At 44.2% G+C, this 27,309-nt stretch overlaps 1 protein-coding gene and 1 non-coding gene across 5 annotated transcripts; one reads left to right on the forward strand and one right to left on the reverse strand.

Moving 5' to 3' along the window:
• Positions 1-1,074: 1,074 nt before the first annotated feature.
• Positions 1,075-1,146, forward strand: trnaq-uug (transfer RNA glutamine (anticodon UUG)). Its single transcript has one exon. It is a non-coding gene; the product is annotated as a tRNA-Gln (tRNA).
• A 149-nt stretch (positions 1,147-1,295) lies between these two features.
• Positions 1,296-27,270, reverse strand: LOC119194055 (tensin-2-like). Of its 4 annotated transcripts, XM_037448104.2 has the most exons (27): positions 26,888-27,270; positions 20,384-20,489; positions 20,193-20,230; positions 12,127-12,159; positions 11,996-12,045; positions 11,686-11,869; positions 10,272-10,322; positions 10,052-10,174; positions 9,889-9,953; positions 9,251-9,334; positions 9,046-9,158; positions 8,863-8,923; positions 8,511-8,586; positions 8,121-8,250; positions 7,424-7,489; positions 7,221-7,337; positions 5,719-7,128; positions 5,488-5,626; positions 4,521-5,389; positions 4,270-4,401; positions 3,745-3,837; positions 3,559-3,636; positions 3,374-3,451; positions 3,025-3,193; positions 2,803-2,871; positions 2,494-2,523; positions 1,296-2,306 (listed from the first exon to the last, which is right to left on the reverse strand). In XM_037448104.2, the coding sequence occupies exons 1-27, from the start codon at positions 27,011-27,013 to the stop codon at positions 2,162-2,164; spliced, it is 4,635 nt and encodes a 1,544-aa protein (XP_037304001.2). In that variant the 5' UTR covers positions 27,014-27,270; the 3' UTR covers positions 1,296-2,161. The 4 variants fall into 4 exon arrangements, with proteins under 4 accessions (XP_037304001.2, XP_037304002.2, XP_062419983.1 ...); XM_037448105.2 differs by lacking the exon at positions 2,494-2,523; XM_062563999.1 differs by lacking the exons at positions 20,193-20,230; positions 20,384-20,489.
• Positions 27,271-27,309: the final 39 nt, after the last annotated feature.

The following is a 27,309-nucleotide window of genomic DNA, read 5'->3' on the forward strand; positions in this document are numbered from 1 at the left end:
TACCTGCACATGAAATGTGCTTCTATGCAACTCGTTCAGCTAGTTACAAGCATTAACACCAAAGTAGAGCCTTTATTAGTCCTTGGATTACATGAATGACCACAAAGCACAAGATGATGATAAACTACACGAAAACTCAGTCCATACGATCAAAAGCTTAGGGTACAGTTGGATTGCGAAGCTGCAAAATATATGGGTTTGAAAAACATTTCTTATCCCGTGAATAACCAGGTGCCTTGGCACACCTATTAACATCCACAATCGTGCTGTGTATTCAGTGCAATCAAATCATTCACATGCAAAGTTTTACCCGAGGCCACTGAGCAGCTGCGCAGTGTTGGTTACTTAAAACAATGGTAGATTTTTTTTTTTCAGTCAGGTGTGGGCTACCTTACTCATTTAATGAAATGTTTTTGATCAAAATGCATTCATATTTTCTATACTAATGCTGATGCAATCAGTTTGTTACAGTTGAATGTTGCTTCCAAGAAAAATAGCCTGTAACAGAACATTTGTAAATATTTATGCACAATACGATTGTATCCATAGACACAAAAATAAAACTATCGTGCAAATAGTTTAGCCGTCAAACAATCTAAACCTTTATTTTGAAAACAGAGCTCTTATTTTGACAAGGAGAAATCGGTTAAGCGCGAGCTAGCTAGCAGCTTGCAAACATTATTGAAAGTAATTTAACGTGACTCTCAAATCGTTAGTTTCTCCTGGACCCGGTTAGTCCAGACGTTGTGGACTATTTGTACCTGTAGATGGATGCGTTTATAAAAAGCTACCTCTGATTTCACAGTCCGCTCCGGTTGTCTCTCACAGCGCACAACCAGTTTAGCTAACGTTAGCTTGTCATAATGACCTGACGTTATAGCTAACGTTAACGTTACGTTTCGTTAGCTAATTAGAGTTCCAGGTAGGCACGGTGTAGCTGGCACTCTAGTTTCGTGTTTTAAACGTTTCACCTTACTTAGAGGTACTGTTTGACGAAACATACACATGGTAAGCTGATGTTAGCCTTGAGGCCTTGCCCTTAAATACGGTACTGTGGCGTAGTATGACATCTTCGGTCCCATGGTGTAATGGTTAGCACTCTGGACTTTGAATCCAGCGATCCGAGTTCAAATCTCGGTGGGACCTCATCCTTTTAGAAAGTTGGAAGATGGTGGTAACGCTAATATCAGCAAAAATGATCGGCAATCTTAAATATAATTCAATTTAGCATGCAAATAACTACAATATATGTCATTTGACTCCTTAAACTAGTAAAGCATACATTTGTATTTGTATTTTATTTTATTACTTACATTTCATGTGGAATATCCTACAAACCATTGTCAGAGGCATACAATATATTACTTTTCTTACATTAAAAAAATCATTGGGCTAAAGTCATCGAAATAATGTATTAGCTCCATAGACAACAAAAAGGTACCAACAAAAACATGTATTGATTTTAAAAAAAGATACAAACTTTCTTACTTTCAAAATATATTCACACAATAATGAAGTCTTTGGCTTAAAATGTAACTTGATGCCATAGATATGAATTGGTTAAATATGGACCTAAACAGATCATAAACGTACATGTGATATGAAGATTTGTATTTGTAATTATTTAGGTGATGTCCACAATTTTTAAATCGTATGTAGTTGGTTGCTGCAAAATAATTTGTTAAATGATCAATCCGTTTGTGTTGTATATTGTAGGTATCTTTAGCATAATATGCTACTATATTTGTGGATATACAGTTTTATTAGTATAGTTACGTGGTGAACAAAATGTTAATGATGTTGTTGAATGCCACAGTGTTTTTAAAAACATAAACATTAAAAATAATGAAAATACACAGTCTCTAACATTTCATACCTTGGATAAATGGATCAACTTAATCAACAGCAAAAAAAAAACACACCCAAAACCACAACTTTTCTTTAAATCTTATTTGGCAAATGATACAACGTCAGTCTTTGGCTTATTAAACTATTTTTCTTAAACGAACTCTCTACAGAGCCATGATCCGTCAGAACTGGATCCTGTTATGAAAACCGCCAAGTGCAATGCTGCCACCTGCATCAACGCCAGAAATAAAAAATCATGTTTACATTTCACTCAGATCCTCACTTGTCCAGATTTGCACATTGCCCTGCACTCTCATCTGCGTAGCTGTGGACCCAGCATGACTTTGTTGATAAAGTTGACGATGGCAACGGCCGGCTGCTCTGGGTCCATTTCTGCAAACAGGTGACACACGTTCTCCGTGGAGCTCCCAGTCTGCCTCGCCACAAAGCCAAACATCCTGCAGCGGAAAGGACACGCAAGAAGTCAAAAGGCAGGCGAGCTAAGGACATTTTAGAGAAAAACAAGTCTGATTGTGGTTAACTGCCATGCAGAGTAGCACACCGTACAAGTCGCTCATATGATGGCACGTATAGTGTCACTTGCAAAGAAGAAGAAAAAACACACACAGTGAAGCAAGCACTTACCTGCTGGACGTGCTATCAGAATTAGTCCACCTGAAGCACGGGCACACGGATAGAGACAAAGCATTTTAACAACATGAAATCCAAGACATGGAGAGTGACTGGTGATCTACATCCACCTCTCAGAGCGAAAAAAGCAGCCGAAAGCAGAACTTACATCTTTAACATAAGCCAATACAGGTAGCTCTTGTGCAGCAGCAGCAGCAGCAGGCACACAGGCGTTACTGCCTTCACCAAAGATGCTCAGCAGTAACGTGTACAAGCATTGATGTATAATCCTTTTAAATCTTTGTCAATGTCCATGTGACCCACCTCTGGTCTTGTGGGTTGAGACTGCTGAATGTCACACTGTTGATTGGATAATGTCTCCTGAAAAATAGCCTGTGGGCACAGTATTCTTTTTGGTTAGTCTTGTTTGTCTTTGGCATTTGCTTGAAGTATCTTTTCTAGAGGTTTTCTAGCTACCTGTGGTATACATACTGTGTCGCACCACTGAAATAAAAAAACGCCGTAATGTTGTTAGGTAAGACATACCTTCTTTTACTGTCGGTTAGAGTGATGCCCTGAGAGGACACTTTAAAGTGGACCACCGTGGCCACTGGACGTGGACTCAGGGCCAACGTACACTTGGTTGCCTTTAAGATCGCCTCAGGTCCCGTTAACGACTCGGTTTCCAGGGAGTTCAGGTAGAGCACGTTGCAGGCTTGGTCATAAGGGGGGTGAGAACATATGGGTCGACATAAACAGGGGTTCTCTCATAACGTGGTGCGATGACAACGTGATGATTGAGTGATCTCTGCTGGTCAAATTTAAGAACTGCATTGCTCCTTTGTGAAAGTTCATTTAGGGGGAAAATCACCAATAACAGATAACCATGCACTACCTGCTCCTTGTTTGAGGAGGTCAGCCGCCGTGCTGGTGTTTGTTGCACTCTGCATCTCCTGAAGCTCCCCAACAAGATCTGAAATATATTCTTCAGTTACATAACGACACTGCAAAATGATTGAGGGTGCAGTCGGTAGCTGTTGTAATGGCCTCCCATTCGTTGAAGTGTTGTAGGTATTTTACCTTTATCTGGGACGCGAAGGGCGCATGGCAGAGATATGGGAGTAATCGAATGCTGGTACACCAGGGCAGATAAACTTCCTGAAACAAATACAGAGAGACAAAATAGATCAACAGATAGTAAAATCTCTTACTATAAGCTAATAGGCTTCATAGTGGAAATGGATTGCAGTCTTCCACAAAACTGACCAAAGTAGGACTCATTCTGACAGCCCTTGATCTTCACTCCACGTGGGCCAGTCTCGATGAGGAAGTGTCTCACTAGCTGCTCCACAGGGTCCCCTGAGAGGAGAGTAAGAAGTTAGGATGGTATGAATTCCGCATGTACAAAAAATAAACAAAAAAGGGCACAATTTTGATATCTACAGTCTTGTCAAACCATTATATACATATATATATATATATAAACAAAAGCATATACACAAGACTGGATGTTTTCTGTGATTTTGTACACTTATTTAAGTATAAAGTATATAAGTATATAATAAGTATAATTTAATTAATCAACTATTGAGGAACATAATACTTGACATTAGATTTCAATACGTGTTTTTTTTGTTGTGAATACAATGTGACTTGAATGATATCATGAAAAACACAGAAAACCTATATCATAATAGGGAAATCACGGGTTTTAGCTACTACCAATTGCATGTTGGGTTCAAGTATCAAGTTTGAGAATTGCCAATGTGTCAGTACCAGGACCACAGATACCTTTGCTGACAGCCATGTTGGCGTTAGGAGGAGGTGTGGCCACTTTGAGGGCCAGACCGTAGGCGCCCTGGAAGGAGTTACTGTCTCTTATAAGGAAAGTCCCTGGTCCTTTATCCTTCAAAACAGCTATGGCTATGGTAGACAAGACACATTAGAGGGCAACAAGTGTTAAGTTTCACTAAAGTTTATGACTTGAATAGTACTAACTAGTACTAATAGTACACACATTGCATATCCGTCATCATCCTCACCTTGGTCTCTGGAGATGCCGGGCCTGTACCAGTACTTTGAGCTGTCCTGGACAAACTTAGCATTGACCCTTATATCTGCCTCCTCCTCCCTACAGTTGTGGAGTGAAGATCCCCGTCTCTGGTCTCCCGAGGAAGGGCAGAAAGTAACGTGGTGCGTAGGGGAAGGAGCTGAGGAGACCCGCAGCAGAGCGTTGTGTCCGTTTAGGTATCCCGGCGTGGAGGAAAGCCGTTTCTTCTCTGGTAGCGGTGGCTGGGCGGCGGGGATGGTGATTGCTGTGTACCCAGTGTAGGGTACATGAGGGGCGTTTAGTAATGGGTAGTAATTGGAAGCCAAGGGGAAGGTTGGTGTTTGATATCCGTCAGAAACAGGTGACGGTGGTTTTGAGTCATTTGAACGGTCTCTTTCCGGAGTCAAACTTTCTCCTGCAGCGTCTGTGGCTGATGTGGAGCACTGGAGAGAAGCCTGAAGGTCCGGGGAGCCGATGGGAGAATGTGGGGAAGTGGTGGAAGGGTTAGAACTCGTACTACCAGAGGGTTTCATGGATGCACCTCTGCTGCAGTCAGACGAGCTGTCGCTAGAAAGGGCAGAGCCATTCAGTTGCACCTGGACTGGGGGGATGATGACAGAGGCATAGCTTGAGGTCTGTGATTGGCGAGATCCCTCTGCACTTCCTGGGATCTTGGCTTCTCCGAGTTCTCCATCAGAGCTCAAACTCTGCTCACTTGATGGTTTTGTGGAGTTTATGGACACGTTGGAACTTTGGGTTTGTGTCTCCCTTGGTATTGGTGTGATGGCTTGGTCACTATTTGCGCTGGACTCGAGATCTCTAGAAGGTTCATGATGTTGAGGAGGGATATCAGCTGTTACACTAAGGAAAAAAGGTTAAACGTTTGGGAGAAAAAACAAGATAATTATTTACATATTTGTATGTTTGTAATTCTATTCTGAGCTTCAGCTTCCACCCACCTGTCTTCTGTGTGTGTGGGGCTGCTGCTGCCAATGATTGTGTAGTCATGATCAGAGTCCAGTCCAGGGGTGCTTGACTGGCCATTGGAGTCCAACCTACCTTCTGAACCCTGGGCATCCTCCACATCAGCCATGTGATCTTCAAGATATGAGATAAAACCAGATGAGATGAAGCAAAGACAATAATAGCAAGTAACAATCCCCACTCTATCCATCCATCTCTTCAGTCACCTTTGTGATGCTCAGAGTGCTGCTGGTCTGCAGATCCACAGGGAGTGTCAGGCAGCCTGCCTCTCACGGGAGAGGGGCTACTAGCGGGCAGAGGGGAGGTCGATCCAGAGTGGTACCCTGAGGCGTAACCCCGGCTCTCATGGCTCGCGGCTGGGGATGACTGGTAGGGAGAGCAGGGACAGGAGTGACGGGGCTGAGGAGGGGTGTGGTACCCACTGCTGGCTCCATCCCGCACATCTATCAGAGACTGGGGGCAAGGGTAGCCTTGATGAGGTCCGATGGCATATCTAGGCTCCATATTTGGACTCTGATCCAAAGTGGAGTGGCACACGCGAAATGCAGGCTCGGCGGGTTTGCACTGCCAGAACTCTGCCTCACTCGCGCTCTCCCATGGATTTTCACTTTCCCAAAGCGGAGGCGCCTCTCTTGTTCGTTGCATCCCGGCTCCTTGGGACCATTGTGGGTTTTCTGTTTGGTCCGGGTGCAATGGATGGAACGCTCGTACTGAGGCTGATTGGTGCTCTCGCCTGCTGGTGCAGTCTCGACAGGGGCATCCAGAGGACTGTGTTGGAGAGCTGAAAAACATTTCCCTGTAAGGGCTGGAGGGAAGTGACGGATGGGAGAGATGAGAGGCTGGATTGCGGTTGGAATAACGGAGGAGGTGACACTCTTCCCCAGTGCAGAGTCTGTTCAACCCTGGGAGGGTGTGGCTGTGTGGGTGGGTGTGATCAGGGTTGGAATAAGGATAGCAGGGCCTGAGAAGACAGGGCAGGGGAGGCGGTGGGGCTGGACGTTCCCATGGTAACTGTTGTAAAGGATGGACGCTGTGTCGATGGCAGATCTCTACATGAGTTGAATGAGGAGGCGGGGACACAGATTTGGTGGGCAAGGCTGGCAGAGTTTGGCTTTTTGGATTCTTTTTAGTGACATTGCAACGGCCGAGATAATGAGCATCAGAAAGGCAGGGTTCTCGCTCCCTCTCCCGTCCGCCATCGCCACACTTTGCACCCGCTTGACCACAGCACGAGTGTTCTCGCCTCAGACCTGCAGGGATTGGCGGGTCTCCGTCATCTAAAATCGCTGTCTCTCTGTCTTTCTCTTTGCCTCTTCTTTTCTCCTTGGCTCCATCTCCCCCACCCCCTCTCATTGATGGTCGGTCAGTGTGTTCTCCATCTGGACGCATTGTTGTCAGAGAGGGTTGTTTGAGGTGATCAGAGGGGACCGAGGAGTGGCTCAAGTTGGGGTTGTTGGTGATGGGCTGGGGCTGACTGGGGGCCTGAGGCTTCACTGTTGGGCTGCTGGTGAGGCACCCGTTGGGTGATGCTGCTGAGGCAGTCGAGCCCGGCCCACGGCGCTTCCTCACCTGGGCATACAGGCTGCCGTCCAGAGGGCCTCTTGTATGAGAGATATCTGCCCAAAATAAGCAGGGGATGTGACGTCTGATAACTTAACAACAAGCCACACTTTACACTTGTGTGTGTGTGTGTGTTTTTGTTTCTTACTTTCAATGCTGTCTTGGTGGTGCAGGTTGAAATTCTCGTAGGAATCCCATCTGACCACTGGCTCTGAGATGTTGTAGTCCACTTTGACAGAGGCATCATTCTTGCGGTACTCTTGACCTAGGGAATAAGACACTTCACAATGAAGCTGATTAACATGAGCAACAAAGAAAGATAAGCAATTAGAAATAATTGATAATATTCACCTTTAATTTTATCCGGCCCATTGGAGAAGATAAACTCAACTGTAGCATCTGGAGGGAACCTGTCATCTTCAGAATGCCAAGTATAAAGGCCGTGACTCAAATACTCAAGCCGTAACTACTCAGGCTAATAAAAACATTCACAAGAAAGGGTTCCTAATATGTGAAGTGGGAACACCAAACTTAATAAATAAAGATCAGAACAGAGCATAGCACTCCGAATAATTGTATCTGAAATTAGTTTTTCTTAACTTTGATGCATGAGTATGGGTAGTGCTATTTATAAATTGTTTGCATGCGGCAGCATGTAGCACTTAGAGTATCTGTCAAGAGACTGCTGCTTATTGAGCAGTTTACAAGCTTTTCTGTCCCATCTAATCTGACACTGTCACTGCATGTGTCTCACACACGCACCATGATGGACTGAAAGATAAAGAGCTTTTGAATTAAACATAATTTCAATTAAAGCAATTGAAATATATAGCTTTGTGCAGCAATGCACTGGTTATAGTTCCAACAACCTCCAGCAGTGATGTATTCTGTAGTTTTCCTTTTGCACATGTAGCATAAAAACCCTTCACCACTCTCTCTCTCTGTTCCCTCTTACTTTGTATTGGATTCATGACCGTCCAAAAACCGAAATAGCTTCTACTCTATATTTGATGAATTTCCTAAGGAACCGTTGAGCTTCTCTTAATACCTGTGCAGGCGAGGTCCAGTTCAGTTTTGCCAAACCACAGCTGGGCTCCGTGGACAGTACAGGTATGAAACTGGACTCTAAACACCACCTCCCTTTCTGCTGCTTGACTCCGACGATGGTAGCACTTCACCTGTAGAGGTATTTAGGTAAGAAAGCTATGCGCAATGGAGGCTTGTGTCATATGAACCCCCCCAAAACACAGATATCTCAAAATGTGTTGCTTAAGTGGATTAAAAATAAGCAAGCACTTTTGAAAGCATAGGTTACAAAATGGATCAAAGATTAACAATTTTTTTTACTACTGCTGTACGCAAAGATAGGGATTGGATTTCTAATTTAAAAATGTAAGGTTTCCAATTAGTGACACAGTGCACAATAAACTCAGCTCACCATAATGTCCCCCTTTAATAAAAGCGCTGGCTCCATAGTAACACACAGCTTCCTTGCCCTGGAGCTCTGAGGATCACTGGAAACACACACACACGCACACACACACATGAATACACTGAATAAAAAAACGGCTACACCAGCTCAAACAAATAAAACCAGTCAAAACACGTTTCAGTTGGGTACAACAGTGGTAAGCAATATTTAACTTACATAAGCACAGATTGGCTTACACCTAAACACAGACAGCAGCCTGCATAGGCAACATCTGTCAGTTGGACAGGGAAAGGGAAACAGTCTGCCTGCAGGAGGTGAGATGAAAACGCAGTAACCGGACAACTGGCCTTGCACTTACTAGACCCCTGAGGTATAGACGAGCTGCAAGGACTGATAGATTTTCAGGAATGGATAGAAACCTGCAGATAGAGAAAGAAGTTAGTGAAAAATGAGTTTGCAGGCAAATGCTTTTTCCTTCAACATTGCTGAAAATTCCCACAACTGCAAGCTATTATGCAACGTTAGTTTGTGTAAAGCTGACCTCCCCCTGCCTGGAAGTTTGGTAGCGATGGAATGAGGATCTGGTGGAGGAACAGGGCACTGCTGTTCATTTTGATGGTGCCTGATAGCAACCCGCCAAAGTAATAGATGTACCTGAAATAGAGATGGGAGGAATTATGTTTATTAAAGCATTGAGCGACTGAGGCGAGCAGCAGGAAACACCAAGATCACCGAGTGTGTCCCACCTGTTCTGAGAGGGCTGTAGGGAAGAGGAGACTTTGTCTTCACAGAACTTTCTCATTGCTAGAGTGGTGAGAGCCTGGTCCGCTCTGTGGACAAAACCACAGTTGAATTAATAAAGGCTTTAATACAAATCTCTATAAGCAAAAATTAGGAAGTATTAGTGTCTCTGGAGGTAGTCTTGTTGGGGACTTTGCAGTTATTTTAATCTTTATTAAAGATTTATGGACATGGATATTTATGGGTATTTTGATTTTCTCAAGCTTAAGCTTGCCAACAAAAACAACAACAGTCACCTAGAGCGGTGAGGATTAAATGAATCAAGTAGTCATGTAACAGAAACTATTGACAACAAAGTTGATAATTAATTAACAATAACCAAGTTTTGAGTAAAAGTAATAAACACACAAGCAATGGTTTGGACTGATGTTGGGAAGAAATAGCAAACTATTCTATTATGTCAACAGGCTCTATGATGCTATTTTTTCAATATTGATTTATCACTTATACCAATATATATATGCACAACATTAAAGTCAGAAACTGGTTAAGAATTTTGACAATTTTTCATTACTGGAATGCAGATTTCATAACTGATGTTTACACATGCCGGTATAAGGAGATTGATGATCATGTAGTTTACCCAGCTGATATCTTGCTGTAGTGCATGTAGGCTGCCACAATGACCCCCGTCTTCCCTTTGTTTCCCTGTCAGAGCACAGATCAAAGTGATGAGGATTTGCTTTTCCCACTGTTTGGAATCATTTACAGCAAAGCAAGCAGATGTGGATTCACGCTGCACCCACCTTGCAGTGGAGGACCACCACATTGTTGGGGTCAGAGGTCAGCCAGGTCTCCATGGCTTTACAAACAGCACAAATCCTGTCGAGGGGGGGGGCATGAACATCAGGCCAGCCGTAGTCCTGCACCTGAACCGCAGAGGAGGAAAGAAAACTGAGACCAAGCTCCATTTTCCTGGAAAAAAGAGCTCACTTGTGTAATCTGTTAAGATGTTAATACTAGTACCTTTGGGTTAAGTCTGGTGATGTCATGTCTCTTCTCCGATAAATTCAGTAGCTGGAAAAGGTAGAGATGAATTATTTCACAAATATATTTTTACATATCACCCACAAAGTGAGGAAGAAATACAGAAAAGAAAGATAATATGTTGTTCAATACTCCCTATCACTGGAAAATAAGGAGTCAAAGCAATGAACTCAAAGCTTTTTCATTTGTTTTAATAAAACTTATCTCCACCACAACAGCCTCCTTGACCAACACCAGTCAGGCTTCAAGGCGGGCCTTTCCACAGAAACTGCTCTCCTTGCTGTCAGCAACCACTGTCAGAACCGCCTCTCTCTCTTCTGTCCTCATCCTTCTGGACCTTTCTGCTGCATTTGTCACAGTAAACCACCAGATCCTACAGACACTCCAGATCCTACAGGCACGTATCTCTGCCTGCCTGACTCTCTCAGTGGATGCCCGCTCACCATCTGAAAATCAACCCAGGACCTGACTGTTAACTTTGGTAACTCTGTGTTGACGCCCACTCTGACTGCCAGGAACCTCGGCGTGATGCCTGACAGACAACTCTCCCTGGCTGCCAACATCACAGCGACAACACCATCCTGTAGGTACACGCTGTACAACATCAGGAGAATACTTTAGGCTCTTGTCATCTCCCGCCTTTATTATTGTAACTCTCTCCTGGCAGGTCTCCCTGCTGCCGCCATTCGAACCTCAGCAACTCATTCAGAATGCAGCAGCTCGACTGGTCTTCAACCTTCCTAAATTCTCTCACACCACTCCACTCCTCCGTTCTCTTCACTGGTTACCAGTGGCTGCCCGCATCCAGTTCAAAACATTGGCGCTCACGTACCATGCTGTGAATGGATCGGGACCAGTTTACATCCAGGACATGGTGAAACCCTACATCCCAACCCGCACACTCCGATCTGCATCTGCCAAGCTGCTTGTTCCTCCCTCACTGAGAGAAAAGCACTCGGCGAGATCGCGACTCTTTGCTGTCCTGGCTCCCAGATGGTGGAATGAGCCCCGTGATGACATCAGGACTCCGAGAGAGCGTTTACATCTTCAGCCGCAAACTAAAGACACACCTCTTCAGACGACACCTCGACTAAAAACACTAACAAATTGCAGCACTTTCATTGATTGTACTTATAATGGCTCTTATCTATAGCAAGTTGTAAATCGGCTTATTTAATAAAATTGCACTTTGTTGTCTCTTGTTCTTTTGAGTTTGTATCCTTATGATTGAAATGCACTTATTGTTAGTCGCTTTGGACAAAAGCGCCAGCTAAATGACATGTAATGTAATGTAATAAAACATGAAATAGTAGCGGTCACTTCATTATTCATTTAATGAGACCAATCACAACTTTACGTTTGTATTCCGTATGAATCCAGTTTTATGACTTACCAAGAATGTGTCCTGGTGCTTGGATTTCAGCATTGAGGCCACTTCCTGCAGGTGTCTGCGGTAGTGCTGCTCTTCCAGGTCGGGCAGGAAGAAGACGGAGATGATTCGCTCCGTGATGTAGGTGAGATCAAAATCGTAGTGACGCTCCATCACATCCTCCATCGCTTTTTCCATACTTTTACTCCTGGACATTGTGCGTCATTAGGTTCCTTGAAGTTAATTATACCCTGTATATGTATTTCTGTGCACCCATTTTACATATAAAATATAATTTTCTGTTGTTGCACGTTTGATTCAAGCTCCTTGGTACCTCGGTAGGGAGCCTCTCTTCTTCTGTTGTGTAGATTTAGTGGAGCCGTGCTGAGAAACCATAAGAAGAGAGTAACTCTACTGTAATGATTATTTAGATAACATAGTATTAAACGACTTGTACACACTCACCAGGTCGGGCGCTGAGGTACAAGTGGGAGTCACCTGAAAGAAAAGGAGCACATGATTGCACTCAGTACACAACCATGTACACACACATACCGGTAACGAACCAGCACATGCCGAATCATGTGTTTGTTTAAATGCTCTTGTTCCTCCTTCAGCAGCAGGGACACAGGGACACAGGATGAGGAGAGAGGATGAACAGCTCATGGTGAGAATGATGCAGTTCATTCTCATTTTATCAGTCTTTATCTGCTGCAGCTCCTTTGAAAAAGAGGCTGTCAGTACAGATCTGAACGTTCACCATGATGACTTCGGGATGATGTCAGAAACACACACACTGGTGCACGCTAACAGACATTCATGAAAGGCAAGAAGAAGCTTCTGCACACATGTCTACAGAAGACTTCTTTGAGTTCTTCTTTTGCACACTGTGTAAATGATGTTTATTGAGCTGCCCAGGCAACTAAATCAGAAGAGTGGTTCAGTATAATATATAGATTTACTAAATAAAAATGATTTGAGTGTGTTTGCGTGGTAAAGAAGGAGAGGACCAAGAGGGATGCAATTTACAGGAGGAAGTCTCTGCATGTGGCACTCAGTCCTTGTATTGCAGCCAATGGTAAATTGTCAAAACTACAAACACATGTATACACAGAGAAATATTCAGAGGGAAGCGGAGATGACTCAAACCGGCTATAGTCATTACCTTTGGACCGTTATGTATGAGGATAACAGTTGACCCTGAAGCTACTAAAAACGTCCATATCTGTGCATCTGTGCATCTTTCTGACTCATTTAATGGTCTCGTGATGAAAAAGTGAAATTGTATTGAATAATCAAGAAACACATTGATAAATTCAACTTAACTAAAGGAAAATTAGCTGACAAAAGTCAGTGTTGCAGCTTATTTACAGGCTCTGACTGTAAACCTTGACAGGTCACACCTCTGTCAACCTATAACCTTTGAACTATTCCATGAGATTGATTGACAGGCGAGCAGCCCTCTGTGGCTGAGCGAGGCCAGTGCTGACAGGTGTCAGGCAACGGGTCAACAAGTCATGTATCTGCAATCGCAATGATCTACACTCACAAGTGTTATGTCGATAGAAGAAACCAAGGATCAATATCATCAGGACATTTTCAATACTACGTTTTTATTTTTTTACTTAAGTCATAAGTTACTGTTGTATGTTGGTTAAGCTAAAACTCAATATTTACATAATGTGCACTACAATAAATGATCAAGTTTTGATTTGAGCTCTATATACATTTGATCATAAGGCTGATTAAGGTTGATTTAGTCTTTCTTTTTTGTTTTAGTCTTAGGCACATCATGTTGACAACACTGTCAATATAAGACGACAAAGACTAAGGCGACCACTGATACATGTATTTTACCACTGTAAGGGGCGGCAGCATCATGACCCTCATGGAGCTTTATCAGAAAGAGAAATTAACACACTAAAAAATGGAAGGAAATCAAAGTCAGCAATAAGGGAGTAGTCTTCTCATAAGTTTAATAATGGTGGTTGAGTGGATAAAGTGCAAGAGACAGAGACAACACGCACATATACGTAAACACAAACATGCACACACATACCCACACACACACACACATGCACACACACATGCATACTGAAGAAGACTAAGGTTGAACTGACATGCAAACCAGAGTCAACAGGAAGCAGTTTCCAACAGGAACTCAGCACTGGTCAACCACGTGCACACGCACTTACAAACACACACACACACACATGCATGCACGCACGCAAAGTGTACACATGTGTTTTGGTGGCTCTGCCAGCCTCAGGGTCTTCACTAAAGCATGTGGCCTGCACGCTGGAGCCACTGGAAGCACAGCCATCTGGTTCAGTTTGTCCTGTTCATCAGCTAGTGTTTACGGAGGTGCCAGTGGCGGCACTCAATGGCGTCCTCAGAGACCGACTGACTGCGTCTGCAGTGGACTGGATGTCTGGTCCGTTTGGTGGTTTCACAGCGCCTTGTTTTTCAGGCAACAATCCTTGCTCATTTATTAAAGCAAACTTGAAAACCATTCTCTGGTTTCGGCTTCTTAAATAGGAGCGTGCTTCTTTGCAGGGATAGGATCCGCTATCGCATGCAGCCACTCGGACTGGAAACACCTTGCTTCACTTTGTTCATAGCTCTTAAAATGCTTCCTCCACCATCCTATTAAACATACTTATTTACACGTTGCAGTTCAAAGGTGCTGGTAGGTAAATGGACACCTTTTTCCAGTTTTAAATTAAGCCTAGTTGAGTTAAGCCAAGTTGCTGCCGGCGCCACCGTCATGAGAATTTTCTTTCTTTGGTGTAGAGCAGTGGTTCTCAACTGGTCTGCCTCCGGGATCCACCATCACCCCTTAATGACAAGCCGCGACTCAAATCGAGAAACATTCTCAACATCTCAAATTTATTCAAAATCAAGTTCATAAGCTGAATTTTATATTCAGGATGCTTAATTATCCTAAAAACTCAATGTCTCCCCCATATCAGAATGGTTTGACCCAAACTCTGCACACGCTGCTGAAAATATGGATGGACGAGCTGGCAAAAAAACGACACTCCGCTGCATTAAAAAAGTCCCTTCAAAATAAAATCACAGGATGAATTTTTTATTTTTTTATTCTAATTTTTTTTTTCACATGCAAAGGCCCGCCCGCAACCCATTAAAAACGGGTCCGCGACCCACTAGTTGAGAATCACTGGTGTAGAGGACCCACTATGTATTCAAACAGCTCATTCAACAACAAAAACAGAAAACCTTTTTTATTTCATGTGGTTAAACAGTTATGAAAACTTACTTCACAAGTCCATTCGTGTCAATAAAGCCCTATCCCTAGTTTCTACTCACTACTCGACATATACATCTGATACATCAATAATCTATACTGAATCTTAAGAGTGAATCCTGACTTTTTGGCTGCTTCACAGCAAAGAGACTGTTTAACTTGAATCTTTATTCCTCTTAGAGTGAGCGGTGTCCCAACAGAGAGAACCTGCAGAGAGAGCAGCAGAGTCACTTCTAGGGAAGCTGCAGAGAAACGTTGCTGCTGAGACACGGGCGGCGGCCTGCTGTCCAGGAGAAAGTGAGTTTCATAGCTTTCTGGAGAGGGAGAAGTGAGTAAGCCTCACCGTTCGATAGTGGAAAAGCAAAGTGTCCGTGACTTATTCCAGGTGCCACAGTCCCACAAAGAGACAGTTAAGGCCCAAGTCCACGTAAATCTAACTTTGTTTTTTTTTGCTCACGACTTGTTTCCATTTCACCAACATTTCCACAAGGCAACTTTAGGAGTGGCCGTTATTTAGGAGGGTTCATAATCGCTCTGCCTTTCGTCCGTTTACTCTCGTTTACCACACCCCTGTCCTCCCACCTCACACTGCGTTTCTTATCTACAAGATAACCACATTCATCACTGCCATCAGATGACACCACGATAAGCATCACTCATACCCGGGGGGCAAGTCACTCACTCACCGTCCCTGGAGAAGAAGGGAGCAAGAGGTTGCACAACTCAAACCAAAAAACACAAAAAACTGTCCAGGCAGTGGAGCTGTGGACAGAGCTTAGAGGGGGAGAAAAAGGCATCGGGAAGATGTTAAGAAGGGGAGAGGCAAACCGAAGGGCGCGTCAGACAGCGAGAGCGAGTGCCGGAGAGAGAGAGACGTCAACAGCTGAACACGCTGACCAATGACATGCAGCAGAGTGATTTCACTGAGCTATTTTGACAGAGCTCCTTATTTTAGATCATATGTCCATCAGAACACTTAAAGGCTTATTTTGTCTATTTATCCAACAGTCATCTCACAAATCCAGTTGCCATTCAGGCAGCAGCAGAACTGACATTCTCAAGAGACCCGACAATAAGTCTGTATTAAACTCTGTGTCTTAATGCATCATGGCAACATGCTTTGTTTTTTTCCCCCCAACATCCATTATTGAAAAAATAAGAATGAGACTTCATCACAAACTTCTGATCCAACGTATGACTATAGTATCAATCAAATATACTGTAAAATGCTGCTCAAGTAAGCTCGGATTGTTTTTAAGCCATTCCCAATAACATTAGAGGTGCCTAAATCTGTAGTTAATAAACAAGTCTGCTTGGCTTTGTCACTAAGGAAATTAAAGGCAACGTGTCCATGCAAACACAGTCCATGCATCTGTGTGTGCTTGTGCACCCTGTCCCTGTAATACCTATTTATAGATAAGACTAGCAATGCAGTAAAATGAAATTAACCATGATAATTATTGGTACACAGTGCACCATAATGACTATAAATAGTAGCAACAATGTGACCACTTTAACAAAGTAACACAGATGCTCATCTAACAGGATAGATCCACTTCAACCGCCATCCCGCTGAGTTCACCGTCTGTATCGACTTAAAGCATTTTCTACCCTCCAATTGATGTGCCATGACACGTGGAGCAGCCAAAGGACAGCGTTTCCCCCCCGGTGTCCCGGGGTGAGACACAAACAGAACACAAGAGCCAGGAGAAACAGGATGCTCATTAGGAGAAAAGTTCACAACTTCTGGACAAGAGCTGTAGACATATAAATGAGTTGACATGAGCACACTGCAGATACATTGATAACGGCATTAATGGCGCCCTATAAGTAACATGAAATGCATGGTAGGTATTTTTGTTTGACTTCCACTAATAAGGACAACAACACTGTGTAACACTTGCTTATTACACAAACACATTTACCATCAAGTATCATAATTGCTATAGCAACTCATACATCAGATAGAACATTAGCAGACACAGCTGGTGTGTGTGGCGTGTGATAAACACAGCAACCATCTGTATTTCACCGCACAACATTATGATCCATCCGATTGTGTTTGGACAGCTTAGCGTGGCATTGATACATTTGTCTGTCAGTTGCGCTTTGGTCACGGGATGATGCACAGACAAGTATGCACAGTGTTGAGGTAGACAGATGTCCTTCTGTAGATAGACACTGTGGGAAATTGCATTCAACACAGGTTACGCAGAGCATGCAATGAGTGTTGAAAGTAGGAAAAGTTGTGCATACATATTAATGCACGCTGGTGTGTGCAGATGTCCTCAAACACATCTAATCTATCGTGTACATTTTACAATATTTTACATCTACAAGCACGTATAATAGCATATAGAACGGGTTTTAGCACAGTTTCTGTCATTTGCTAACCTGCGCACTGAACTATCTCATTAAAAAGTAAATGGTTCACTCTCGAATATTAAAAATTAAAATCTGTGTATTTTTTTGTAGGTCACAGCAGAAGTCTCTGCTTATATTCCCTGCACTTGAAATCCTTTTTCATGGGCGAAGCTAGAGCTCCTTTGCTCCTTAATGGAATCATGTGCACACATGCATCACATGCCGCATTATCAGAGCAAACACCATGAAGAGGCTTTAAGGTTTTCAGACCTCTGCTCAATAGAAGAAAAGAAAAAAACAGAAATGAGTCCAAACTCGTGTGCAGAATACACAAGAACCCACTAAACCCAAAGCTGTACTCAGGAAATACAGAGAGCGTTTTTACCTCTGAACAAGCAGCTTCAGTCTTCCCCTCTGCCTCTGAGCAGTCCTGTCTGTAGAGTGGGATACGCCACACCTCCCCGTCTCTCTCCCTCTCTCTCACTGACTCCCTCTGCCTCCCTCCCTCCTCTAACACACACACACACACACACTCCCACTGTGCTAGCAGCACATGCAACTTAGCTTTTCCCCTCTCGCTATGCCTGCGTCACATGCACAGAGACAGTAAAGCACGTTGTCTGTGCAAGTGCTCTCCCTTGCACGTGCACACGCGCGCACAAACACACATCAATGCACAACGTGGGGGGGGGGGACGGGCAGCCCTGCAGAGTGCCAATGTCCAGTGACCTCCCCAGAGGCCTGAGGCTGAGAGAGAGAGATGACAAGTGGCGGCAGGACAAAGAGGCAGGAGTAGATGGACTGCGCAGTGAATAAACAATAGACAACAGCCTTGGAGTCAGTGTTATGGAGATGATTCGGAGCTGATGAAAGCGTTGAAAAGTTGAGAGAAGCTTTTACTGTGGCCATCAGAAACAGGAGAAATCTAACGCAGATGAAAGGTAACAAAGATGATGACAGTCAGACGCAAGAGATGAAAGAATGAACCAAAAAAAAAAAGCAGCACTATGTTGACTTTTGAGAAAGCACGTATAAATATGCAGTGGGGACATGAAGCCAAGAGCAATTCGTAGCCCTGACCCAATGTTCCCCTTTACTTATGAATGCCCCCAAACAGGACGGATTACACACAGTCGGCCTCCCCAGCTGCCTCTCACTTATTTGCACCCCCCCCCCTCCCCCCCCCCCCCCCCGCACGATCACTCACTGGCAGGCATCTGCGGCACTCTCGTTATTTTCTATATTTACCCACTCAGCTTTCTCCTAACCAGAATGATCATCGTCCCGTGTGACGATGTCCACTCTTGTCCACGGCGCCTGACGTCTCCTGCAGCCAACCAGAGCTGTTTTTGTCTGTCGCTGTGGTGACCAGGGGGACGTGCATGACAAAAATAATAATCCTCTTCTAATACATGCCGCAAAGGCACAACAGCTGGCAGTGCCCGGCTTTACACTGTTACAGTGTGTGTGTGTGTTGGAGCAGGAAAGGGCAGGAAGGCACCACCGCCCCCACTTCATAAATCCCACTAAATTTGAGTTGCCTTGACGACTGACGATCTGAGAAATAGATTTGAAATCGAGAGTTTTTTCTCGGGAGTGTTCTGGACTGTTGGACAGCAGCCCGGTTACAGCAGCAGGGTCATGAGCTCACTCCGTGCTGTGTGACACTGAGCTGCTGTGAGCTGAGTCCCGAGAGAGCAGAGGCAGCTACTCTGGTCTGACATAATCTGTGGAGAGAGAGAGTGAGAGAGAGAGAGAGAGAGAGAGAGAGAGGGGGGGGGGGGGGGGGAGAGAGAGAGAGAGAGAGAGAGAGAGAGAGAGAGAGAGAGAGAGAGAGAGAGAGAGAGAAGGCTCCCGTCTCACTCGGGGCAAAAATCCTCTCATAATAAAATAATCCACTAAAAAATATATAGATGAGTGTCCTTGTTAAAAACACAGTCCTTTGCATAGCAGTCTTAAGGACTCCTTTCTGATTAATTTGACCTTGTGTGACAGCAGCGCTAAGACCTCTCTTTTACCACTGATGCATTCAAATGTTTTGGAGAATTTAGGAAATAAATTTGATTTGATTTGATGTTATATACTTCACAAACCTCACGTAGGACCTTTATGTTTAAAAGAGACATTTTTTAATGATAACAGATCCTTTCACTGTTTTCAATGCCGTTCATATGGCTTCCACTGTTTTTTTATCAAGCCTCATTAATACCATTTAAACCCCTAACAAAAGATGAATTTATTGACAGAACAACATATTATTTACTGCATCGTATTGGAGCCTTCCATACATACGTGATAAGTCCGCTCTATAAGTAGATATTTCTTTTCAGGGCTTTCAGAGACGCAGCGAGTGAATTCAACAGAATAACAATGCTTCTCCTGCTTAATGATTGAAAGCCTCCACCACAGTTCTCTCTTTCTGCTTTCAGCAAACCCCGCCGTTGGAGGATAAAACAAGCAGCTTCCGGTTGTCCCCAGCCTGTTTATTACAACCTCACGGGTAGGTCACAGCTCACAGACTACTGGCCACTTATGTTCAGCCTCAGAGCAATTCTCACAGACAAAGCTAACTCGACTTTTATAAATGTATCATTATAATGGAATTGTTGTATTATAGAGACTTCCCTGAGACCTCCAGGGTTACGGAGGACAGTGGCTCCTGCGATGCCACGATAACGCATGACTGACTGACGCATAGCAACCTGGCTGGTTGCAGTTCAGGGTTGTGGGGGGGGGGGGGGGGGGGGGGGAGGGGAGGGGGGGGAGCTGCAGGTGGCCCTCTTAAAACAGACATCTAGGTCAGTGCACATGGCTTAGTCCACTTAAAGCTCACATCTGACACAGGAGCACAATTTGCTGTGGCCAGGTGGAAGGTCGAATGTGGGAACGCTCCGCTTACCTTGGCTTCACACGTCTTGTGAACTGCAACCTTGCACTCTGCACACAGAAAGGAGAGCGCGCAAATTATTCGGGCAGTGGGCATTGGAGCATTGAGAGATAGACCGGGGGACCCGGCGTGAGATCCATAGGTGCGCGCCCGGCGCTTGTCACTTGGCTCCCCTGGCTGAACTGACGGAGACGTGGACTCACCCTTGCAGAAGGCCCCGGGGTTGTCGATGTTCTGCTTGCACACGTCGCACGCCCGTTTCCTCTTGAAGCTCTTCTCTGTGAAGGTGTGGCCCGCGGTTTTGACGAGCTGCAGGCGCACAATCCAACAAAATGAGTGAAGAGGAGGAGAGTGACACCGTACGGATGCATGTGTGGTTGTAAAACGTTCAGCTTGAGTTTCCCCTTGTGTCTCAAGCGTTTTATCTCAGCATTGGAAGGTCACTGTCCCCTCTCTCTGCTGTCACAGCAGATGTGTGCTGGTTCGGTGACACACCAGCATGGGCACTGATGCCCTACCTGATGTGCACATTCAGCTTCAACACTATAAACTCCTGTCATATGGCGCTGCGCTTTGAGGAATCCTGTTGTCTCGTCTTCTAACTTGTCCTCATTCTGTCTCAGTCCGTGGGGCGGATTAGACGACGTGAGCGGCGTCCTGCGCTGCCACCCTCCTCTAATGTGCTGGGATACATGGAATTAAATAGATGGACACATGAAAACAGGATCCTCTGTGTCTATCTGGTGGATGAATCAGGATTGCATGCTGCTCTCATCCCGGAGGCTTTAGCCATCAAAACACGCATTGCATCCACATGGGAGCATGTGTAAAGGTACGAAAATGTGCATTAACTTGACTGACTCGTAAAGTTACCTGAGAACAAACGGCACAGATGGTACTCAAATGTCACAAAAGGGTCAATTTGATGAATCCGCCTCTACATGCCTTTTTCGAAAACATCGGCTTCAATTAAATAGCATCAGTCGGAGGAAAAGCTATGTTCCAACGTTGTGACATGGTGTGCTGATGCCTGCAGGATTGTGAAGTGTCATTCAGTTTGTCGGAGATTAAATCTGCCATTTATTCTGTGAGTCAATTGAATCCGACCCGGTATTTATATAAGCTGATGCTTAAAAATCAGCAATCTCACATGTGTTACCTTCATGCTGATGCCAGGATTATTCAAGCACAACATAGACAGTAGTTGCAAAGCTACTCGCCCGTCATGTCTTTTTTAAGAAAAGTTTTGAGGCTGTTTAAGATGATTGGCTAAAGGTTTTTATGTACTAAGAATTCCCTAAATGAACTTAATGATTTAAAATAACAAAATTAATTCAAATGACAGACGAGATATGAAAATAAAGCTGATTCTGTAGAAGTAAACACAAAATGTCCTTTGGCATGCGACACTTAAAACACTTTAAACTTTCCTTGAAATGAGGATGAGGAGGTTACACAGAAACATCACAGTGTGTGTCTGTGTTTGTGTGTGTGTGTGTGTGTGTGTGTGTGTGTGTGTGTGTGTGTTCATGGATATGTGCAAAAGGCAACAGGAGAGGTGGAGAGCCACAAACAAACATTTTTCCAGTCAAATGACTGCATTTTCTGGTCTTGAAAAAACATATTCTCCCAAGAATCTCAGACTTTTTCCGATGCCTGGATTTTTCCACAGGGGAGGGGGGTGGGGGGGGGGGTGCATTGAGTTCAACTCCGGAAGATGAAGGTACATGTAAACCAGCCTGGACTAACACTCTAAAACCCTTTTTTATTGACTGAGAGAGTGGAAGGAAACTCCTTCTATTAACCACAATGCTGTATAAAACAGCCACTTTCTCCCGAGGAGACAGTCTAAATCCTTTATGACTCCAAATGCATAATTAATGTTTCAGTCGTGCCCTGAGCTTTGTGTGCTTACTAATATGAAGTTAAATGCATCTGATTCACTCCGACTGAACTTCACAACGCACGATAAAACTAATCCACACAATATGAGAGATGCTTCTCCATGTGAATGCTTTCCAGTTATCTATTGGCTGACGGTTTCTGCTTTTATGTAAAGCCCTTGTTGTAAAGCATTAGTTATCTCCAGTTGCTTTCTTTAATTATGCATCCAACAAATTAGGGCATTCAAGTAATGACCACAGAAACAGTTGGATCCTGTCAGCCACTGTAGACAGTTATAGATGGTTATTTTATGAACAATGCCCTCAACAAAACCCCAAACCATAACACGTGTAATGTGAAGTTCTGCCGTCATGAAGACTGGACTGTGTTTTCATTGTAAAGGCGGGAAGATGACTTCCAGTTAGCATTAGCAAATAAAAGGGATAACGTATAACTAGTGCACTAGTGCATCCATTCTAGAAATAGATTGGTTACTCTTCCCATCTAATTCCATGACAAAATAAATAGTGAAAAAAAACGGGTTTTATTTGGATCACTGACCTTTCCTGTTCAAGCTCACAGGCCCGAGTGGGACACATTAGCCGCATGCTGTATGTATTGATCTTATAGCAGCACAGTAACATTGAACTATTGGCAGATGTCCTCTGCTGTTGTGATGAATGGAAGCCGTAAACAATGGAATCCCCAGAATGTGTTGAAGCTGTGTCTGAGTGTGGCAGTGTGTGTAAGTGAGTGCATAAATGCTATTATCAGAAACCCATTGTTCACACGTAAAGAAGAATTCTGTAAACAAAACAAAAAACTACATTATCATATTTCTCCAAAGATATAAAATTAGGATCCGATACATCAATACCTGAAATATCAACATCAAATCTAAATATTCGGTATCTTGTTGAAAAATAATAAGAAGCAGCCTATTGATGTTTTTGGCTGCAAATCAGAGCCAAGCTGTAGTGACGCTGACACTGGACTGGTTTATCACTTAGTTCTTCTGAGTACAGTTTCTTCTCCTTCGAGGTACATTCATTCTTTAAAGGGAAATTGTGGCTTAACACATTTTCCTCATTTCCATGTCTTTTTTTACACCATCATCATCGCAGGGTGAGTCAACAGCACCACCTTGTGGACAGAGAGCAGTCTAACAAACATTTAAATTACCTTGTTATGTTGGCTTTGCTGAAACTAGAGATATGTCCTTAAAATAAGGGAAATGTATCTTAATCCACAAGAATGCATCAAGAATTTAAAAAGTGAAAACTTAGAGTTTTTTAGTTTATAGAAACTAAGTTTCATCACAGCATAGTTTACCAAAGTTGTGTTCATATGTTGGTGAGTTAATACTTTAATTGATGTAACATTTAATGTGACAAATGGGAAAAAAGAGCAACCATTCAATGTATAACTAACAAAGCAAATTGCTCTCAACTCTCACGTCATGGGGGCCGCCTTTTAACATGAGGTCCTTTTAATTTTACCACTAGGTTCCCTCAAAAGGAGCCTAGTTGTTTTTGGTTCCCTCTACCGGGACATTAGCCAACAGTACAAGGAGTGAGCAACATTAATCAAGGACACAACCTTAGAAGCATTAAGCACTCAAGGATTCAATTTAATCACAATATATATTCATCACATGCTTTATCATATTGAGCATTTTAAACCCTCAAAAATGTTTCAATTTCAACTGAATATGAACTGCATAAGTGTTTATAACATTAATGCACTTCTGATGCAAGAGAACAGACACTTGAGAATCTGGAGGTGGCCGTTCAGTCTACAGAGGCTCCCATGGGTATAAGCAGTAATGCATTGCAGTATTAAAGAACCCCACCCCATTTGGATTTCTGCAGCCAGGGCCTATGTCATTTTCTAAGCATGTCGGGCCACTGGAGAGAACCCACAGAACTTGCACTTCTAACTTGGACCAAAGGAGAGAGTCAGGCACCATCAGAAGCGGAACTGAATCCTCACTGCCTGGGCGTTTTATTTTTGAGTATTAACCTTTTTAAGGATGTTATTCCAAAACAACTCTAACATCTAAAATTGAGTTTTCTGGCTGAACGCACCCCAAAAATGTTATTTTTTCCCCAATCCATTCATAATTTTAAACTGAAAGCTGTATTACCCACACGCATACACTGTAAATAAATACAGCGTACAGTGTGCCCCCCCCCACCGCACTAAATTCCTCAGTTGTGCATGAGGGTTTTTTTCAGTGACACCTCACGAGTGTTGACATACCGACACACACACACACACACACACACACACACACACACACACGCACGCACACAAGAGACGATCCACGCAGGAAGGGACGGGAGCAGGTGGCGAGCTGGGGGTATGCTTTAGTTCTGGCAGAGTATTTATAACCTGCATGAGAGGGGCTGTCGCCTCGAAACAGCCACAAAAAAAGCCGAAAATAGGTGCGGGAACGAGTGTTTGTTTGTGTGTGTGAGGACGAGAGACAGAGAAAAGTCAGACAGATGCTACAAACAACATGGAGTCCAACTCCTGGACGGTTGCCTGTATGACATATTTCATTGCTATCCATTGCGGAGTCCACCCATTCAGTTGGGACTATGTTATCATAATTTGGCATGGTCAGACACACTCCCTCACACACTCTCACACACACACACACAATCAGGGCTTTAAGGGATTTGAGGCCCAATGTGATCTGAGTAATGTTTTTTTTTTGTTGCAGCATGATCCAGAAGTTCCCTGTGCAGCAGCTCGCAGCAACATAAATTGAATTCATTTTCTTTCGGTTTATGCGTCAGTCTGACAAACATCATGCCAGAGAGTGAGTGATGCACTTTGAAATGGGGGAACACACACATTCTGGTGGATAGCCACGGTGCTAAAGCAACAGACCCGTTTTATTTTGGTCTCTGTAAAAGTCCTCCTGTGGCTTGCTCCTAAATCCATAGATGTTCCTAAATAGAGTCAGCAGCCAGGCGGACGGCAAGTTGCAGCTTAACAGTAACCCATACCACTTCCTCTTGAACTTTGACCTCACAGAGATGATTAACAGGAATCAAATGGATCGTCCAGCAGCCCCTGTATCTATTTTCATCGTTCCACGCCAATGGAGCCACATTACGGACAAATTCAACTTTGGACAAATCTCATTCACATTATATTAGTGTGTGTGTGTGTGTGTGTGTGTGTGTGTGTGTGTCTGATGCAGGGACCGGCTAAACACATGTTCATCCTTTGGTATGCAAGCCTGTGATGCACAAGGAGCTTCTATTCCATTTAATGTTGGCAACACCACAGGAGGAGAGAACTGCTTTGGTGTCATGGAATCTGAACACGTCGGTGCTATTCCTTATATATACATATATATATACATATATATATATGTATATATATACACTCACCGGCCACTTTATTAGGTACACCAGTCCAACTGCTCGTTAACACTTAATTTCTAAGCAGCCAATCACATGGCGGCAACTCAGTGCATTTAGGCATGTAGACATTGTCAAGACAATCTCCTGCAGTTCAAACCGAGCATCAGTATGGGGAAGAAAGGTGATTTGAGTGACTTTGAACGTGGCATGATTGTTGGTGCCAGAAGGGCTGGTCTGAGTATTTCAGACACTGCTAATCTACTGGGATTTTCACGCACAACCATCTCTAGGGTTTACAGAGAATGGTCCGAAAAAGAAAAAACATCCAGTGAGCGGCAGTTCTGTGGGCGGAAATGCCTTGTTGATGCCAGAGGTCAGAGGAGAATGGCCAGACTGGTTCGAGCTGATAGAAGGGCAACAGTGACTCAAATAACCACCCGTTACAACCAAGGTGGGCATAAGAGCATCTCTGAACGCACAGTACGTCGAACTTTGAGGCAGATGGGCTACAGCAGCAGAAGACCACACCGGGTGCCACTCCTTTCAGCTAAGAACAGGAAACTGAGGCTACAATTTGCACAAGCTCATCGAAATTGGACAATAGAAGATTGGAAAAACGTTGCCTGGTCTGATGAGTCTCGATTTCTGCTGCGACATTCGGATGGTAGGGTCAGAATTTGGCGTCTACAACATGAAAGCATGGATCCATCCTGCCTTGTATCAACGGTTCAGGCTGGTGGTGGTGGTGTCATGGTGTGGGGAATATTTTCTTGGCACTCTTTGGGCCCCTTGGTACCAATTGAGCATCGTTGCAACGCCACAGCCTACCTGAGTATTGTTGCTGACCATGTCCATCCCTTTATGACCACAATGTACCCAACTTCTGATGGCTACTTTCAGCAGGATAATGCGCCATGTCATAAAGCTGGAATCATCTCAGACTGGTTCCTTGAACATGACAATGAGTTCGCTGTACTCAAATGGCCTCCACAATCACCAGATCTCAATCCAATAGAGCGTCTTTGGGATGTGGTGGAACGGGAGATTCGCATCATGGATGTGCAGCCGACAAATCTGCGGCAACTGTGTGATGCCATCATGTCAATATGGACCAAACTCCCTGAGGAATGCTTCCAGCACCTTGTTGAATCTATGCCACGAAGAATTGAGGCAGTTCTGAAGGCAAAAGGGGGTCCAACCCGTTACTAGCATGGGGTACCTAATAAAGTGGCCGGTGAGTGTATGTGGTCCATGTAGCAGATCAATAAACCACTGAGCAGCATCTATCACTAAATGAAACAACTGAAGCAGAAATGTACAACCAAACGCACAAGGGCTTTGTTGCTTCAGCGCCCGATGGACTCGACACACACCAGATGATGACCATAGACCAAGGCACAAGCAGAATGTTTGCAGTTCCCTGAGGAGCAGGTAGCCCCTTACCTCAGCCAGCTGCCGGATGTCAGGATGCACGTCGGGCTCGGCCTCCGTGCAGATTCCTCCTGTGTCCTGTGTATCGGCTGCACGTGTCTGCACGCTGCCGCTGCTCGCGCTGTGGACGCACCCCATGCTTCCAGCAGGCGCTCTCTTTAGCCTCGGGTCTGAGGTTTCCCTCAACTCTTCTCCCCTCCTAAGCCTTCCACACGAGGGCTTTGCTCCAGAAGGTGCCCTTCTTCTCCTCTTCCTTCCTTCCTTCTTCTTCTCCTCCTCCTCTCAGCGCTGCATGTTTTGGGCCTGCTTGGGTTTCTCCAACATGTTCCTTCTCCCCCAGTGACTCCTCACACCTCTGCCCCTCTCTGACAGCCCGTGCTTCCTTGAAACCCACTCCAGATGACCCCCCCCCCTTCTCCTCTTACAATACCTCT

The sequence above is a fragment of the Pungitius pungitius genome, chromosome 8 (genome assembly GCF_949316345.1).
Source record: "Pungitius pungitius chromosome 8, fPunPun2.1, whole genome shotgun sequence".
Taxonomy (NCBI): Eukaryota; Metazoa; Chordata; class Actinopteri; order Perciformes; family Gasterosteidae; genus Pungitius; species Pungitius pungitius.

Bases quoted from the DNA above. Each gene is read 5' to 3' on its own strand.
- LOC119194055 (XM_037448104.2), bottom strand. From the start codon at position 27,013: ATGGGGTGCGTCCACAGCGCGAGCAGCGGCAGCGTGCAGACACGTGCA. The intron at 12,160-20,192 runs GTAAGCGGAGCG...CTTTTCTTTCAG, and splicing joins ACAAGACGTGTGAAGCCAAG to GTGACTCCCACTTGTACCTC. The intron at 9,954-10,051 runs GTGGGTGCAGCG...GTGCTCTGACAG, and splicing joins TGGTGGTCCTCCACTGCAAG to GGAAACAAAGGGAAGACGGG.